The 15907-nt window shown below is 49.0% G+C and overlaps 8 protein-coding genes across 8 annotated transcripts; 4 read left to right on the forward strand and 4 right to left on the reverse strand.

Annotated features, from left to right (window-relative positions):
* Positions 1–375: 375 nt before the first annotated feature.
* Positions 376–1863, forward strand: N7500_007400 (uncharacterized protein; the record flags this gene model as incomplete). Its single annotated transcript, XM_056678544.1, has 1 exon — positions 376–1863. The coding sequence occupies one exon, from the start codon at positions 376–378 to the stop codon at positions 1861–1863; it is 1488 nt and encodes a 495-aa protein (XP_056533544.1).
* Positions 1864–3178: 1315 nt separating this feature from the next.
* N7500_007401 (uncharacterized protein) lies at positions 3179–3379 on the reverse strand (the record flags this gene model as incomplete). Its single annotated transcript, XM_056678545.1, has 1 exon — positions 3179–3379. One exon carries the CDS (start codon positions 3377–3379, stop codon positions 3179–3181), a length of 201 nt encoding a protein of 66 aa, XP_056533545.1.
* Positions 3380–5202: 1823 nt separating this feature from the next.
* N7500_007402 (ribokinase) lies at positions 5203–6345 on the forward strand (the record flags this gene model as incomplete). Its single annotated transcript, XM_056678546.1, has 1 exon — positions 5203–6345. The coding sequence occupies one exon, from the start codon at positions 5203–5205 to the stop codon at positions 6343–6345; it is 1143 nt and encodes a 380-aa protein (XP_056533546.1).
* A 1377-nt stretch (positions 6346–7722) lies between these two features.
* On the forward strand, positions 7723–8786 carry N7500_007403 (uncharacterized protein; the record flags this gene model as incomplete). The annotated part of the gene is made up of 2 exons (XM_056678547.1): positions 7723–7819; positions 7879–8786. 2 exons carry the CDS (start codon positions 7723–7725, stop codon positions 8784–8786), a joined length of 1005 nt encoding a protein of 334 aa, XP_056533547.1.
* A 391-nt stretch (positions 8787–9177) lies between these two features.
* Positions 9178–11285, reverse strand: N7500_007404 (transcription factor TFIIIC subunit TFC1; the record flags this gene model as incomplete). The annotated part of the gene is made up of 5 exons (XM_056678548.1): positions 9178–10396; positions 10459–10567; positions 10618–10695; positions 10750–11059; positions 11145–11285. The coding sequence occupies 5 exons, from the start codon at positions 11283–11285 to the stop codon at positions 9178–9180; spliced, it is 1857 nt and encodes a 618-aa protein (XP_056533548.1).
* Positions 11286–12565: 1280 nt separating this feature from the next.
* On the forward strand, positions 12566–13455 carry N7500_007405 (uncharacterized protein; the record flags this gene model as incomplete). The annotated part of the gene is made up of 2 exons (XM_056678549.1): positions 12566–13064; positions 13139–13455. The coding sequence occupies 2 exons, from the start codon at positions 12566–12568 to the stop codon at positions 13453–13455; spliced, it is 816 nt and encodes a 271-aa protein (XP_056533549.1).
* A 667-nt stretch (positions 13456–14122) lies between these two features.
* Positions 14123–15039, reverse strand: N7500_007406 (uncharacterized protein; the record flags this gene model as incomplete). Its single annotated transcript, XM_056678550.1, has 3 exons — positions 14123–14440; positions 14501–14734; positions 14806–15039. The coding sequence occupies 3 exons, from the start codon at positions 15037–15039 to the stop codon at positions 14123–14125; spliced, it is 786 nt and encodes a 261-aa protein (XP_056533550.1).
* Positions 15040–15463: 424 nt separating this feature from the next.
* Positions 15464–15861, reverse strand: N7500_007407 (uncharacterized protein; the record flags this gene model as incomplete). Its single annotated transcript, XM_056678551.1, has 2 exons — positions 15464–15712; positions 15787–15861. 2 exons carry the CDS (start codon positions 15859–15861, stop codon positions 15464–15466), a joined length of 324 nt encoding a protein of 107 aa, XP_056533551.1.
* Positions 15862–15907: the final 46 nt, after the last annotated feature.

Raw genomic sequence — 15907 nt, forward strand, 5'->3', positions numbered from 1 at the left:
CTGTGGGTCCGATCTGGAAAAGGAAGTGTATCATAAGTATCATTTACAACCATAATGGCAAGAGGAAAGAGGAGGCCATATGGGAGCACAGGAATTGTCTCCAGGCTAGATAAAAAAGCGCAGTAATGCAGCGCAGTAATGCAGCGCAGCTTCCACTCTAGCTGAGCTTTGTAGCAAAGTCCAGACTCGTCACCTATCCAAAAGGAGCTCTGTATTCTTCTTCTCTGTTCATGCTTTTCTCTTGTTTTCTCCTTCACCTTCGCTTTTTTTCTTTCTATTCCATCTTCTCGTTCGTCGGATTCCATGTTCCCTTGCATCCCCAATTGATCCTAAGCCCTGCCCTTTACACCAAGTCAGCTTCATCACAGCGAAGACATGGTTTCCTCCATGCTGGGATCTATCGACAGTCCCGTGCCTTCGCCCCAATCTCCACGTCCACAAACAAGCCACCCTACCTCTCATAATGCTCTATCTGAGCTCCAGGAAACGGAATGTGCTCCAGCCAGTGTTAACAAGACGGCCAGCAACGCACCACCCCAAGCCTCAGTTATTGATACGGTCTCAAACGTCCAACACCCCCTCGGCGCCTCAATATTTCAAGCAGCAACAAAAGCATCGACCTCGAAACATCCAAATACAGCTAGTGACGAAGCTGCTCCCAGCCATACAACCGATCTTGCTGTTGAGTCTCTTGCTGAGAAAAGTCCCGTCAATGCAACCGCTGAACCCGCTGGTGAGCATCCTAACGAGCCAATTGGGGAGCATGTTCTGAGTCCTCTCGTCGGGCCTGTGACTGGAAAAACCCCCCGTATCCACCCGTTACCAAACAAGCCCCCAAGCCCTAGCCACAGACAGAGCTATCATGGGGATCTTCCGTCCCACAACCGGCCGGCGGGGCCTGTTCTGGATCCCCTCGTCGGGCCCGCGACCGGACATACTCCGTACGTACACCCCTTGCCGAAACGACCACCAAGCCCTGGAGACGGGCATGGCTCTCAGCAGAATGTTCAGTCGCACAACGAGCCGGCGGGGCACAGCCTGGGAGAAGACCCACAGGCAGCCGCACAAGTGAACAGCCCCCCAAATCGCAAAAGAAGTCGCTCTTCAGCCACTGAAGATCCAGTTGCTCTCCCACCGCCCATAAAAAGGAGGAGAAAACGCATCAGAAAAGACAAGACAGGCTGGAAATTTAGTTGGGAGCTAGGTCACAGATTCATAGGATCCGTGTTTCATATCAATGGCTACGAGGCTTGGCACATTGCGGACAAGATTTTGCAACTTCCTATTCCAGACCAAGTTCAAAGACGCTTGGTCTACTTCTTTGATGCCTCCGTCCGCGTTTTGTGTGGTGCTGCTGGCGTTGTGTGGCCGAAAACCTTCAATTCTCCGAAGTGGGATGGAAAAGGGTTCTACTATCCCCTGAGCGTGGAAGACAGCAGTGTCGTTGAATTGTTTGCAATTTCTTGCACACTAAAGGCAGCAATTGAGGATATTGAGAAGGACCGAGCCCGTGTTGTTCGCAAGCTACCGTCAGACAAGGAATTTTTTCAAGGAACCCCAGGACGGACCATGTCACACATTCATACCATGGCAAAAGAGCTGTTCATCTTTACAGATGACTGTAATGCCCTTCGGCGAATCGATGGAGATCTGGCGTACCCACCAATTGGGGATATGGCGGACGAGATTGCTGCGATTTGTGCTCATACCAAAGCCCTGAATACCCTTGGGGTCCATGTCGAGCTACACCTGAGCCCCGGACATCGTAGGGTACCAGGAAATGTAGCAGCCGACGCAATGGCTAAGAGGACTCAGCGTCAGCTCTTTGTGCAAACAGCGAACGGTTGGCCCTCAACGACATAGGTCAAGGATCAAACTATGAGGGCCGCCCTAAGCTCGCCTTCTGTTGGCCGCTGGGCCTTTCTTGGGCCCATCCAGTCCCTGAAATTATTGGAATGCTTTGTTTGGATTTAGTTTGTTGATACCTTCCGATCTGTGAGATTAATATGATAAGATGTTGGAGTGATTGAGTAGCAAATCATGGTCATATAGCATCGACCTCTAATATCTGGTAAGGTAGTAAGGATATCCTGGAAGTGTAGGTATCATTGTAACTATCTTTGTATGAAATTGTTCACGTGTATGGCGGACAAAGCATGAGCGGTTTCTTCCTAAATAGCAAGTGAAGATCCCTTATATTGGCGGCAAATATAAGGCACTCCATGGAAACGCCCTTATAGCTCAGTAGTGTATTCTGCCAAATTGTATCATAGGTTCAAAAATATGTAGGACATATGGCGAACATGAGGGGGCGAGTTAACCGGGGGGTTCTTCCTACTGCCCTTTTGTATTCCACTGCCTTAGTTGATTCACTCTTTAGTTTCACTTCTAATATACACTGGCTGTGCCTTTTAACTGTCTTACCCTTTGATTTCATTTCTCATTAGCCTCACTTCTCATTAGCCTCACTTCTCTTTAGCCTCACTTCTCACTTCTCTTTAACCTCACTTCTCACTTCTCTTTAACCTCACTTCTCCTTAGCCTCACTTCTCCTTAGCCTCACTTCTCCTTAGCCTCACTTCTTTTTCGCTTTTATATCATTTCTGCCTTATACTTGGGACATAACTAATACATTAAGGCTACCAGAGCTTCTCCTAGTCTTACATGTATGATAACAAGCTAGACAAAGGCATCGGATGCCATGAATCCCCTTTAGTAAACTCCTTTATCCCCTACAATGAGGCCAATGGCATACAAGCTATCAAGTCATGATAGGGTAATCGTTGGATCAATCAATCAATCAAAGTTCAATTAATCTGTTGCAGTCTAACTAGTTACGTATGAGTATGCAGGCACTTCATCCAGCCGAAGCAAGAAGTCGAAGCTGAACGCTGAGTGGGATCTCTCCCAGCGTATATAGATAGATGCTGATTGGAAAGAGTGGAATCAACCCATTCCTGTACCCTGTAAGCCCATAAATCAAAGCCCAACCAATCCCATACATAGGTAATAAATATATGATGACTGCCGTGGAGTGCGCCCTCCAACTTCCATTTCTCTCTGTATTCTCCCCTTTCTCAGTTCCAATTCATGATGATGTTGTCCTGGCCAGTTGATTGGAGGTATATGTGTTGAGTCTGGCTGGGTTTTCGTGTCTCAGTATCATTCTCATCACTAACTAATACCCATCGTCTTCCACACCTACATCCATTGCCGCGAAGCCTGTTAGTTCGCCATCGTCCTCCTCGATCCCAACATGTTGGAACTGCTGGAGGAGACTGGTTTGGTGCATAAAGTTGACAACGTAGTGAGTGGCCTGCGGGTATGATACAATCTCCTCATGAACCATCTCGTTGATCCCATGAGATACACGTTCCATTTTCCTTTTGGTTTCACCTCGGCTCATAGCAGTAGCCATGAAGATATAGGTGATCCATATTTTGGCAGCATTTTTCGAGTCAATATTCACAATCTAGATGGGACTTCTAGAGGACTGCTTGATTGGTATATTGTTGAAGCAGAATACAAAAGGCTGGGTGTGAGGCATGCAAGAGAAGAGATTAGGGCGATGGTCAAGGAACTCCATGAAATCGACACTTTTCTATGGGTTAGTTGCACTATCAGTAAATGGAAACTTATAATAATGTAGGTAATGTGTGGGTAGGATTTTAGGCTCGTGTCTGTTAAGTTTAACTGAAATGTGATATTTTTCAACGGAGACCCCTTATGGTGCAGTGTGTAATTCCTCGGAATTAGTCTCTGCTAGAAAGACATGGCTAGACCGAGTCGTGATAGGGAGGTCAGTTGGGCGGTGATGGACCTGGTTCGACCCCAGGCCTACACTTAGCCTAGGGGGGATCTGTTTTTTTTTTTACTGCTTATTTTTTTTTCTTTCCTTGGCGCTTATGTATCTTTCTAATTGGACGATTAGAATTGCCATTCTTTTTATCCTGAGAGATCTAGCAATACTTGATAGATTTAGTTTGTAGATAAATGGTGTGAGAAATATATGGGAGGGATCTCACGCGAGTGTTTGTTAAGTTTAGCTGTAAGTTGATGTTTTTCAACGGAGACCCCTTATGGCGCAGTGTGTAATTCCTTGGAATTAGTCTCTGCTAGAAGGACGTGGCTAGACCAGATCGTGATAGGGAGGTCAGTTGGGCGGTGGTAGACCTGGTTCGACCCCAGGCTTACACTTAGCCTAGGGGGATCCGTTTTTTTTTTCTTCCCAGGTTCTTCTCCATATATCTCATCAGATAATCATCATAACTCTCTATTTGACTTTGGTGTATGATATGAATTCAATAGACTCTAGCGGTAAATAATGATGAGATAGGTAATGGGTAGGTGGGATCTTAGGTTTGTGTTAAGTTTAACTGAAATATGGAATTTTTCAACGGAGACCCCTTATGGTGCAGTGTGTAATTCCCCGGAATTAGTCTCTGCTAGAAAGACATGGCTAGACCGAGTCGTGATAGGGAGGTCAGTTGGGCGGTGATGGACCTGGTTCGACCCCAGGCCTACACTTAGCCTAGGGGGGATCCGTTTTTTTTTCCCCTAAGCTCTTCTGCATCTATGTCATCAAATAATAATATTTACTCTCACTTTTACTTTGGAATATGTAGTATATGGGTCCTGCACATTTTAGCAGACTGGGTCATGAGAGCCCAGTGGAGGAGGCCTTCCTGGTTCCCAGGAGTTTACATGACCCAAGGGGGATTTCATTTTTGCTTTTTACTTGCTACGTTCGACAATATCCAAAAGTTTTTGTTGATCTTCTGAGTAAAGTACTACGGTCACCCCCTCTCGCTTGACCTTTTCTCGATTTACTCTTGAGGATGCGACCTATGTTCAATGTTGGAGATATGTATGTTGTCAAAATAGACGTGGCTGTACTTTGTAGATCGGATCCGCGGAACTGTGGCGGTCGGCCCCACAATCCCACATCCGAGGTCCGAAGGGCCCCGCCCATACGTCATTCCAATCCGTCTTCCACTCCAGTGCGTTCTCAATTATCTGACGAAAGTTTTGGACAGTCATTCATCGTCCGTGTGGATCATCTCAAACTTCAGATCTGCAATATTTACGTCGTTTCATCAATTACATCCTTCTAGCGCGTGCTGTATCTCCCCAGCCCGACTCAAAGACACAACCAGCCCCCAACCTGCGAGACACGAAGCAACCCAAACCACAACCTCCACCATGGCACCTCTTATCCGAGTCATCGGATCCCTAAACGCAGACATGGTCTCAGTCACACCCCGGTTCCCAAATCCAGGCGAGACAATCACATCCTCATCCTACTTCACCAGCGCGGGCGGCAAGGGCGCAAACCAAGCCGTCGCATGCGGGCGCATGTCTCGAGCCAAATCCACAGGAACCACAAGCTCCACGGGCGACGTCAATGTCGAAATGATGGGTGCCGTAGGCGCATTGGACGGTCATTTCTCCTCCTTGCTTAAACCGACCCTCGAGAGATCTGGAGTCGACCCGTCCCGGGTGAAAGTCGTCGAGAACGCATACACAGGTGTGGCAGTGATCATCGTGGACTCGTCAGCCGGCGGCGAGAACCGCATTTTGTTTTCGCCCGGTGCGAACTATGATGGCATGCAGCCGACCCCGGAGGTGCTGGGCATGGCCCTAGCAGCGCCCTTACCCGATGTTATCGTTATGCAGGGCGAGATCCCGGTTGACACGGTCATCGGGACACTGCGTGAGGTTGCAGCTTACAAGGCCAAGGCTCGTGCGGCTGGCAAACGTGGGATTGAGTGCGGTCCGGATGTTATGCTTAACCCGGCACCTGCGCCGCCTGGCGGCTTGCCCGAGGATGTATATGCTGCTGTCGATCATTTGATCCTGAACGAGACGGAGGCTGAGCTGATGACTCCGCCTGTGGATCAACTGCTTCGCACGGTTCCGGAGGCAGAGGGCCTAGATGGCAAGGAAAAGGTCGCTCGGTATTTCCACAAATTGGGTGTCACCTACATTCTTATCACGTTTGGGGCGAAGGGCGTCTGGTATAGTGCCGCGGATGCTGGCTCGTCTGGACCCAGTGATGGGGTACAGCGCTTCACTAACGAGATCCCAGCCGCCTCTGTCTCTCATGTCTTGGATACTACTGGCGCGGGTGATACCTTTGTTGGAGCCTACGCAGTCAAAGTGGCGCGGTGGCGTGAGCAGCGTCGTGTGGAGGGCAAGGCTGGGCAGAATGTCGTCGATGATGAGAAGGCATACCGGTACAAAGATTTCATGGATGAGACAATGCGTTGGGCTGCTCGCGCCTCGGCTCGGGCGGTGGAACGTCGGGGTGCCATGGATAGCATTCCTTTTGAGGATGAGGTCTGAGGTAATTGGCATAGCAAGTCTGCGAACATCTACATTATATCACGAGACGGAATTCTATGGACTTTTTCGGTCGGCATTTCCCACCTGTAGTAGAATGCCGACGCGATCTTACATCAATGGCATAAAGTAGCTGTTGGCTTTCGCGAGGAATGCAAGGATCAACACGTCAAGGTGAGATCTCGAGCCCACGAGGAACAGGGGGGCGCGGGTGCCATGGAACCTTGGAAAACCCGTCTGTACCCAGGTGTACTATCCCTATCAATAACCCTCCGTCATTCTACACCTTGGAACAGCCTTCAGGGGCGAATTCCTACTTTGAACTAGGTAGCCAGCCCAGAACATTCCCCAGCCTTGAGTGTGCAACACCCCCAGACACCTCCAAACCTTAGCCTAAGATGGTAATCCGTATGTTCCACATTCACCTCAAACATCAGCAGCCCCCGATCGGCCTGTGCGTGCATGGTTTCATCCGGTAACCTGAGTCTGGGTGGAGGATGGCCAATGGCGACCGATGCGTTGGCAAAGTTTCATTAGATATTTGCAATATATTATTAGTATATGTAATAATCATCATTCACGAATGAGCGCACAGTGCGCAAGGAGGAGACGTGAACGCGAAGTCGCGTGTGAAGAAACGTTCACGACGTGGAGCGTGGAAGTACCAGGTACTTACGCGCTGTATACGCTAGTGCCGGGATGCCGAGTACCGGGTACTTGGCTGCGGACGCGTTCAAGGGCGCGACCATGCAGTGTTGGGGGGGAAGAGGACTTGGCCTTGACATCGATTTCAGGGATTTATACAGGCAATTCTACAACATTGAGATGGAATTCATTGTGTAGGACGTAGGATAATGGTGATAATACAACAGAATAATACAGAGCCCACTAGATCATACAGCGCGTAGGGATCTACATCCATTCTAAGACAGAAGAATGAAACCCGTCAATTGCATTGTGCTGGGAATTGCATAAACGCCCGTGAACGCGACGCGCTTTTATGGAGTATGCAGGCCTTGAAATACTTCCCTTCTCCCTCCATTTGTGACTCCTCAAGTTCTCTCCTTGCCTTGATACCCTTTCACCTCTCAGGTTATTATATCTATCTGCACGTCTTTACGTCTTTACGTCTTTACGAATCCCTCGTGCTCTCAACGGTGTAGTCGATATCCGACCCATTCTATCATTCATCTGAATTCCGACCAATTTCTATCATTCCATCATTCAATCATTCAGTTATATTTCTTTTGATTCTTCGGTATACATTTACCGTCTTTCGAATCCTGCGATCGGCCTGCCTAGTGCCTATTGTAGACCGCTAATCCTCCCCCACTTGGCGCTGACCAAAACAAAACATCCCTCTCTTCTTCTTCCTTCACCATGGCCACTCTCACTATGACTCCTACTCGTCAGCCTTTGGGCTGTTTGGATATGCCATTGATGCGATCGAAGCTCAATCGTCAGAACCAACAAAATGGTACGTGATGACCCAGGTGTTGATGTTCCGAAGATGGTTTAGCTTACAATCCCGACCAGGTACCATGTCTATGAAGTCCACCCCAATGAAGAGTTCCATGAAGAGCTCTATCTTCATTGAGACAGATTCAGAGAACATCAATCCAGCCAGCTTCTCTACAAAACGCAAGCGTACTCTCGAAGACGAGGAGGACAGCGCGTCCAAGCCCATCAAAACATCCCGCATGGCTCTTTCCACACGCATCAACATCTCCCCCCGTCTCTCGACCCCCTCGAAGATCTCCATTACAACCCCCAAATCAGCTCCCATCCTCAAACCTGCCGGTCGCTCCCCACCACCAAAGTCAAGCAAGTCGGCTACTCGTCGCTCACTCATCGCCAAGCCCCGCTCAGAGCTATATACCAAGCGCGGCGTTGCTCGCCCTTTCTCTCTTGCCTCCGCTCTCGCCCAATCCACAACTCCCAAGCCTAGACCTGCCCCTAAGGCCCCGACCCCGGCCTCGTGGTGCTTCGATATCCACGTCGACACCGAGCAGGAGGAAATGACCAACCTGATGCATCACTCTACTACTGTCTTGGATATCAGCGACGACGAGGGCAAGTCCGACCCACCCTGCACCCGTGGCAAGGAGAACATCCCCCCTCACGAACTGGGCATCGAACTCCCTGCCGCTCGCCAATCCGCTGCCGCTATCCCCGCCGTCGCTCGCAAGGCACCAAAGATGGATGAGCCCCGTGCCCCGCTCGGTGAGCTCAACGCTACTGAATACTACGCCGAGGGCTGCAATGCCTTCTCATACACAATCGTCTATGACGATGAACCAGAGTTCAAGAAGCCTTCTTCGCCTCTTGCGCAGAGCCAGCAGACCACCATCACAGACTCCATCGCTTCTGTCTTGGATGTCACTTCCAACGCTGCTGATCCCCAGCACGAGGGCTCATCTGACAACACCAAGTCTGCTCTCTGATCTGCCTACTCATCATTCTTTGCATCTGCATCTGGTTCAGTGGCGCTGGTTTTGGCCTGGGTTTGGCCCCAATACATATACCTATTTGCTTGATTTGGCGTTTGTCTTTTGCTGCTTGGTGTTTATCTGTTCGAACACGGGCGTTCATCCTATCAGGTGTTTTGTTATAACGTACGCTACGAATTATGTATCTTTTTTGACTTCATTATTGCGACCACCCGGGTTCACTCTCTTTATCCCGTCTAATTCATGAGATATTGTCTGCGTTATGTTTGATGCTCCACATTGTATTCGAAGTCTACCCATAGCTTAGGCAATGATTAAACCGGTTCATTCGGCGACTATCTTGAGTACAAGGCATCATTTTTAAGATGTAGCACTTCGATCCCCATCACTCATCCTCGTCTTCATCCATATCATCACTGTCGTCCTCATCGTCCTCATCAACTTCATCAACTTCATCAGCATCCCTCGCCGCAACAGCATCCGCAACCTGAGCAGCCAGCATCTCCCTCCGCTGAATCTCTTCCTCTTCACCTTCACTCTCCTCAACCTTCTCAATTTCGGCCTCGGGCTCAGGCTCCTGTTCCGGCTCCGTCTCAACACTCTTCCCCTTCAAAGCCTGCTTCCCCTTAGCCCTCCCCCTCCCCTCCCCACCCTCCTTCCTAATCAACCCAGCATTAGCAGTCAAAGTCCTCCAAACCGGCGAACCCCGAATAATCGCCCGAATCTCAGTAGCAAGGGTGATCTCCTTCTGCGTCGCCACCTCAGGATCAAGCGTAAACAACGGGAAATCAGCCTCAGACCGCGCATGCGTGGGAAGTTGCATAACCTTCACATAATCCTCATCAACAGGTTCCCGTCCTTCCATCAACGCCTGGATCTTATGTCGCATCACAGCCTTCGCTTTCGCAAGAGTGCCGTTCCCAAACCATCCATCGGTAACGATATCACACTCGCTGCGCAGGAATCCAGGCTCTGGATTAGCAGGGAATAAAGCCGCTTTCAGCTGTGGATCCTCAATCTCCCCAACCATCCAGATCCGTCCGTCTTGCGCGAACGGCTGCTTGCCCGTGAAGATATGGCCCGTTGATGACCCGCTGGCGTTGTCGTCGTCGTTTCCGCGCATGTCGCTAGGTCTGGGGACGTTGTGGCGTCGGCCGCCGCCGCCGTCGCGGGCGAGTTCGGCTTCGCGTGCGAGAAGGCGGAACATGAAGGTTTGGTAGTATCGGTATTCCGGTGAGGTGCGGGGGTCGACGCCAAGTTTGATGATTGCGTCGCGCCATGGTCCCGAGCGGAAGATGTAGCCTACGTATGGAATTGCGTGGCGGAGGTTCAGGCGGTCTTCGTCGGTTTTGAGGTTGTTGCGGAGTCCGCGACGGGTCCAGGCGGGTTGTTTTTCGTATAGGGCGTTCAGTGTTGCGATTGTTCGGAGCATGCCTGGGTCCAGTGCGCTGATTGGAAGCATGCCTGCCCGTGGCTCTGATGGGACGACGGCTATGTCGTAGGGGACCAGATGGGTTAAGATTTTGTTGGCGGTTTGCGTGTTCACGGTTTCTAGCTTGCCGGATTGGCCGATTGCTTGTTTCACTGTTGGGTTTTGGCGGTAGCTGCGAAGGGGGTTAGTGGTCTGGTGGTCTCGGGTTGATGACTTTGGGGAGGTAGTTCTTACATGTAGTGGAATGGGACGTCTCCGTGACTGAATGACGGTGGTGGAATGAGATCTGCATTCGCAGTGGTGCCTTTGGCCATGTCGATATCGAATTGCTTCATTTTGTCGACTGTCGCTTGTTAGTATATTTCTAGTAGATGTGACGTTAAGTGAACTCACAGTCAAATGGCAGGATTTGATCGCGGAACCGGTTCGTAAAGGAACTCGCCGTAGTCGAGTATACGAAATCAGGGATTCCTGATATCAGACGTTAACAAACTAGCAATGGACCATTCAGTGTAATCAAATTACCTCGGAACACATGTGTCCGTTCAACCCTCCCGACGGGCTCGATCTGATATTTGGAGGGATTGTCACTCAGACTACGCAAGAGATCCTTAGCGATCCGTCGCGGGGGCGCCTCGGATGCTTCTGACTCTGGAACGTCTGCGAAAGGCTCATTCGAGCCTCTCTTGCGCTTCCGTCCTGTCCGCTTGGGGACAGTAACTTTAAGCAAAACATTGTTCGATTGGATGTTGGTCGACTGAACTGATCGAGCCATGGCATCTTCGGGCCGGAACACTAGATTAGCTAGTGTGTCGTCTTTTTCCGGGTTCAGAATCTGTATTATATCAGTATGTATTCATATTCGGTATTCAGTATTCAATATTCAATGGTCTGTGAGGGGGCCGGGGGAATATTCTTACTGCTTTTATCCCGGCATCTCCTTGTAAGGTCTCGATTGCCCTATCGACATTGCGAATCACGGCAGGGTGCTCGACGCTGACGAGGCGACGGGATGGCACTGCGTAGAAGGGGGCAGTTCTAGACGCCCGCTGTTCATCCATGGTAATTTTTTTCAATTTCAGAATTATGGATAAGGTGTTTGCAATATCATTTGCCGCAGGCTTTTGCCTCAATTGATGGCAGTTGTGGTTTGGTTCTGGTTTGCTCTTGGAGGTTGCGCAATTGCGACCAAAGCCAGCGCCGCCACTTTTCTCCGGTTATCTCAGCTTAATACACCTGCTGTCCGAGATTCTATGTTTTTCATCACCGGCGCGATAATCAAAGGCTCCTAGCGGTATCTCTCAGGTCTGGGAAAAGAATCAAGTCTACATTCCACAAGCGGTTAGTGCGCCCAGGGGCAATGTCCCGCTGACTCATCACGAAGCGGATGGCGATGAATCGACAACACTCGGCCCGACGCTTATCATTGCCCAACCCTAGTCATCAGCGTTGAATCTTTTTGATTTCATAGTACTACTGTCATACAGTCGGACTTTTTTGTGCTCCATTGACCATGTGTGTACTATTTGCTGTTCCCCAGTAGCCAACTGATGCGGGGCATTGGGCTGCTATAGCTAATGGACGTTTATATAAGGGCCTGGAGCGTAATCTCCACTGCCATCTCACTATCGCTATATGTACCCGCCCAGACTTTACATTAATATGAGCCTCACGGTATCCTTTGCCGGTCATAATGCTGGACTTTAGGTTGCCCACAACAGCGGTCAGATCAACAATATCTACAACAGTACAATGAAACAACAACTTTGGAAATGAAAAAAAAAGACAAGAAATATTGCGGTGGTTGTCCGATCTCAACCATCAAGTACAGGAAAATGACATCTGGAGAGACGTACAAGAAGTCACTGGTCAATGGATCCTCGACTCTTCCGAATACACGAGATTAGTAGCGAAAGCTAGAGCTCAACGGGTTTTTTGAGATCCCTAGTTCTGGCAAAATCTACCTCACAGCAATCGTCGACCATGATCCGTGTCAAAGATTTGCTGCCAATCTTGACATTGGCATTGTCTGTTTTTATTGCTCCTACCAGCAAAACGACAGACAGAAAGATGATTTTTTGCCCCGGAGCTTGTTAAAACAGATGACGAGCCGGTAAGTTTGTGGTTTTCTAAATGACCTTACAAGGGTAGTGTACGCACTTCACTCAGGTTTCATAGTTGTAAAGCCTCTAGCAATGGCAGATCCATTCCGGGAGGACATCCCGGATATTGAGCTATCTGATTGGCCGGGGCTGCCAAGCAGCCTTCCCGAGGCCCACCTGGACTACCATGGAAGTAATTTCAACGATATCACCCCTTTTGCCTTACCTTGACAACAGCGATGCCTGCCTCTGTAACGACATCCCTAGAGCCCACTTCATCCTACGGATACGATTCCCTTCTCGGTACCAGCACGTCCTCTAGCGCAGCAGCTGCAGACACCGGCTCCAAAGAATACCCCGTATTCCCAAACGGCGCCTATATCTCCAGGTTCTACCTTGTCTCGTCCCAGGACTCTGGTCTAACCGACCTTGACATTGATCTCTACAATGAATGCTATTTACCCTATAACCCATTGCCACACCACAATTTCCGCAGGGATGACTCGACTGAGACCGTCTCCCCCAAGCCTACCTATTTGATCAACGAGGCTCCGTGTAAGCGACAAGCAGCGATTAATTCTAATTGCTACTTCCAAAACACAAATGGAACATTTTCGGGCCTCCAAAAGTATTCAGGTGATTGGGATGTTCAACAGCAATGTTATTGTGACATATATCCTTTCTTTGACTCGGCGGCCGGTTGTCAGGAGTGTTTCAGAAAGCATGGAGGCATTGAGGGTGCGTGTCTTCTACAGCATATGCTGGCACTATGTTTTTCTTTTGGTTCGATCGAGAAGCTAACTCCTGCGCAGGCTACCACTGGTTCCCACAGAGTTACGTGAAGGAGGTCTCCAGCGCCTACTGTAGCGCCAATCCTCAAACGACAGGGTTTTATCCTTTCGCAAATGCATGGTCGAAGGCATCGGCGACAAATTTACCGAGTAGTACTGCTGTCGATAGCTTGGGCACGCAGACAGCTGCTAGTCTTTACTACACATATGCTGCGGAACAGACAGGTACCGGTGCTAGTGGCACAGGCGATAAAAGCAACTCTGCAGCAAGCACGCGCTTGAGCTTGAGGAGAGCCCTGGTGGCCGCTGTGCCACTGGGGCTCATGTTGTTTCGATGAGGTTGCATGAAACTGGACGAGACTTGACGAATAAGAATGTATAGGTGACTCAGGTAGATCACCAGCTAGAGTGAACATAATCCTAGCACGATGCCTTGTAACACTTATTGAAGGGTCTTGGATAAAAGGGAGATACACGTTGATTATAATACTAATGTCGCTGCGCTGTCCAACGAATCTCTGTATGCTTTATTAGACAGAATTTCATGTCTAAGTACGCAGCGATAACTATACTGATAGTTCTTGGCTTCCCATTCACGAGACGAGAATTCGAAACAAGTTGGGCATAACTTCGAAATATCTTACATCAAACAATTGGTATTGAATAAGAGTTCAATCTATCCAAATATCCATAGATGTTTATAGCTCGGGGTACATACCGTTTATTCACTTCGAAGAGCAGTTTGTTTCTGTTTCAGATGGCCAAGGCACCTACACTATACGAGAAGTCATAAAGCCAATCAAAAAGATGGATTAGTGATACTATCAAATAGCGCAGAGAATAACCAAAGAGCGAGGCGGCCAAATTATCAAAAGATGTTACTCCCAAAGGGCATTTACCACGGCATTGCCAGTGATCGTTGCAAAAAGGCCAAATTCCCACTAGTCAGCCAGCGAGACAACCATGAAAGTATGTCCCAAATTCTTTCGTAAAGTATCCACATATTCAGAGCTCGGGGCGCGGGAGAGGAAATTCTTCATCGAGGTTGGTAGAAATTTCCATCAGATGGGAGCATCCAATTTCCTGATCACACTGGGTAGCGCACACTCTCTCCTGGTGAGATCTCACAGCGGACTCGACAGCATCGTAAAATGAACAAATCGCGGCCGCCCAGTGGATCTGCCCTTCCTCGCCCAATCGGAGACGGAGGTGCTCTGTGGCTTGCGAGGCATATTTCTGAGCTAGGTTGGTGATAAGCATGGTTTCGGGGTAGGTCAAATGCTCCCTATCATTGCACCAAGTCGAGTAGGCTGCCTTGGCATCCTGTCCACATGTGAGTAAATACCCTAAAAGCATAGAACTTGGAAGCCGAACGATACTTACATCAGAGGCGTTGTCTGTCAATATGTGAGCCTCGCCATGTGCCATGACCAGACTCTCAAATGAGAGGCAGAGGCTTCGAACCGCCTCAGAAATATCCCTGATGACTCCATAATCCCACACGAGATCTGCAACGTCGGTTTGTCCAAATCCCTCACCCTCGTTGAGCCAGTATTGCTTTGCAAATTCTAGCAAAGCCATCAATTCAAAAACGTGGCCCCGAATACCCCGGTAAACCTACAGTAGGACACGAGAATCAAGTCAGTGAGTGCTACGTGAGATAAATCTCAAGAGGAAGTGAGACATACCGATTCGCAGTTGCTCTTAGTTTCATGGCAACGAGCGCACATCTGGGAGGCGACAGTGTCGATCCAGCACTTTGGTTCGAAGGGAAGAGCAGTATCCCAGTCCCGAAGTGAGATGCGGAAACACTGCAGGCACCAGAGGGTAACCAGGTAGATGGGGAGGGTGGGTATGTTGCGTTGTGTCTGCTGAGTCAAGGATGCAGCATCCGAATCATGCTCAGCAGTCGTAGGAGCCATGATGATGGTTTCACTTGGGAGATTCAATAGTATTGGATGGAATACGTATCAAGGAAGGATGAGCAGAAAGGAAGAGATACGTATCAAGGAAGGATGAGTAGAGAGGAAGAGAAGTTAATAAAGAGGAAAAATGAGAGATGATGGCAAGTCAAATGCTAGTGGGCAAACAAAATGAGAGAGTTGGATTTATATCCCTAAGAGGCCCGCTAGAAGACAATGCATCTAACATGCTATGTTATAGCTCTACAACCACCGCAGAACCAGGCGAGAAAACATCTCAGAGGTCCTGAAGTCATGATCAATAGAGGCCTCACCACGCTACTAAAGGAAACCTCGCAAAGAAAAACTCGCGAAAAAAAGCCACATCGTGAATATACATCACGAAATCCCACTACAAATGACTAGGCAAATCAACTCAATTAATTCAAAGGCTAGGAGGAAACTCTTCCTCGATGTGCTCAACCTCGGTGGAAAAGAAACAGTCTCGTACCATTGCCCCAAGGTCATTATAAAAGGCGCAGATCGCAGCAGCCCATTTGAGGGATGCTTCTTCGCCCATGCGGAGTCGGAGATGCGCCGTGGCTCGGATGGTATACTGCCAATATGGCTTGGAATTGGGACGGATCATATGCTCTCTGGCATTGCACCAGGCAAAATAGCCACTCCTAGCTTCCTGTCTATAGGTGAATAAATACACTCAAATATCTAAATATCTAGAATATATTAACGAAGACTCAGATCAGTGACATTATCCATCAGCATATAGACCGTGCACTGTGTCTCAACCAAGTCATCAAAGGCAAAACATAGGTCAGTAGTCATAGTGACAAGTTTCACCCTAACCTTCACATGCCTTTTGAATTCCTCC

This window comes from Penicillium coprophilum (assembly GCF_028826855.1).
Source record: "Penicillium coprophilum strain IBT 35676 chromosome Unknown utg000004l_segment0_segment0, whole genome shotgun sequence".
Lineage (NCBI taxonomy): Eukaryota > Fungi > Ascomycota > Eurotiomycetes > Eurotiales > Aspergillaceae > Penicillium > Penicillium coprophilum.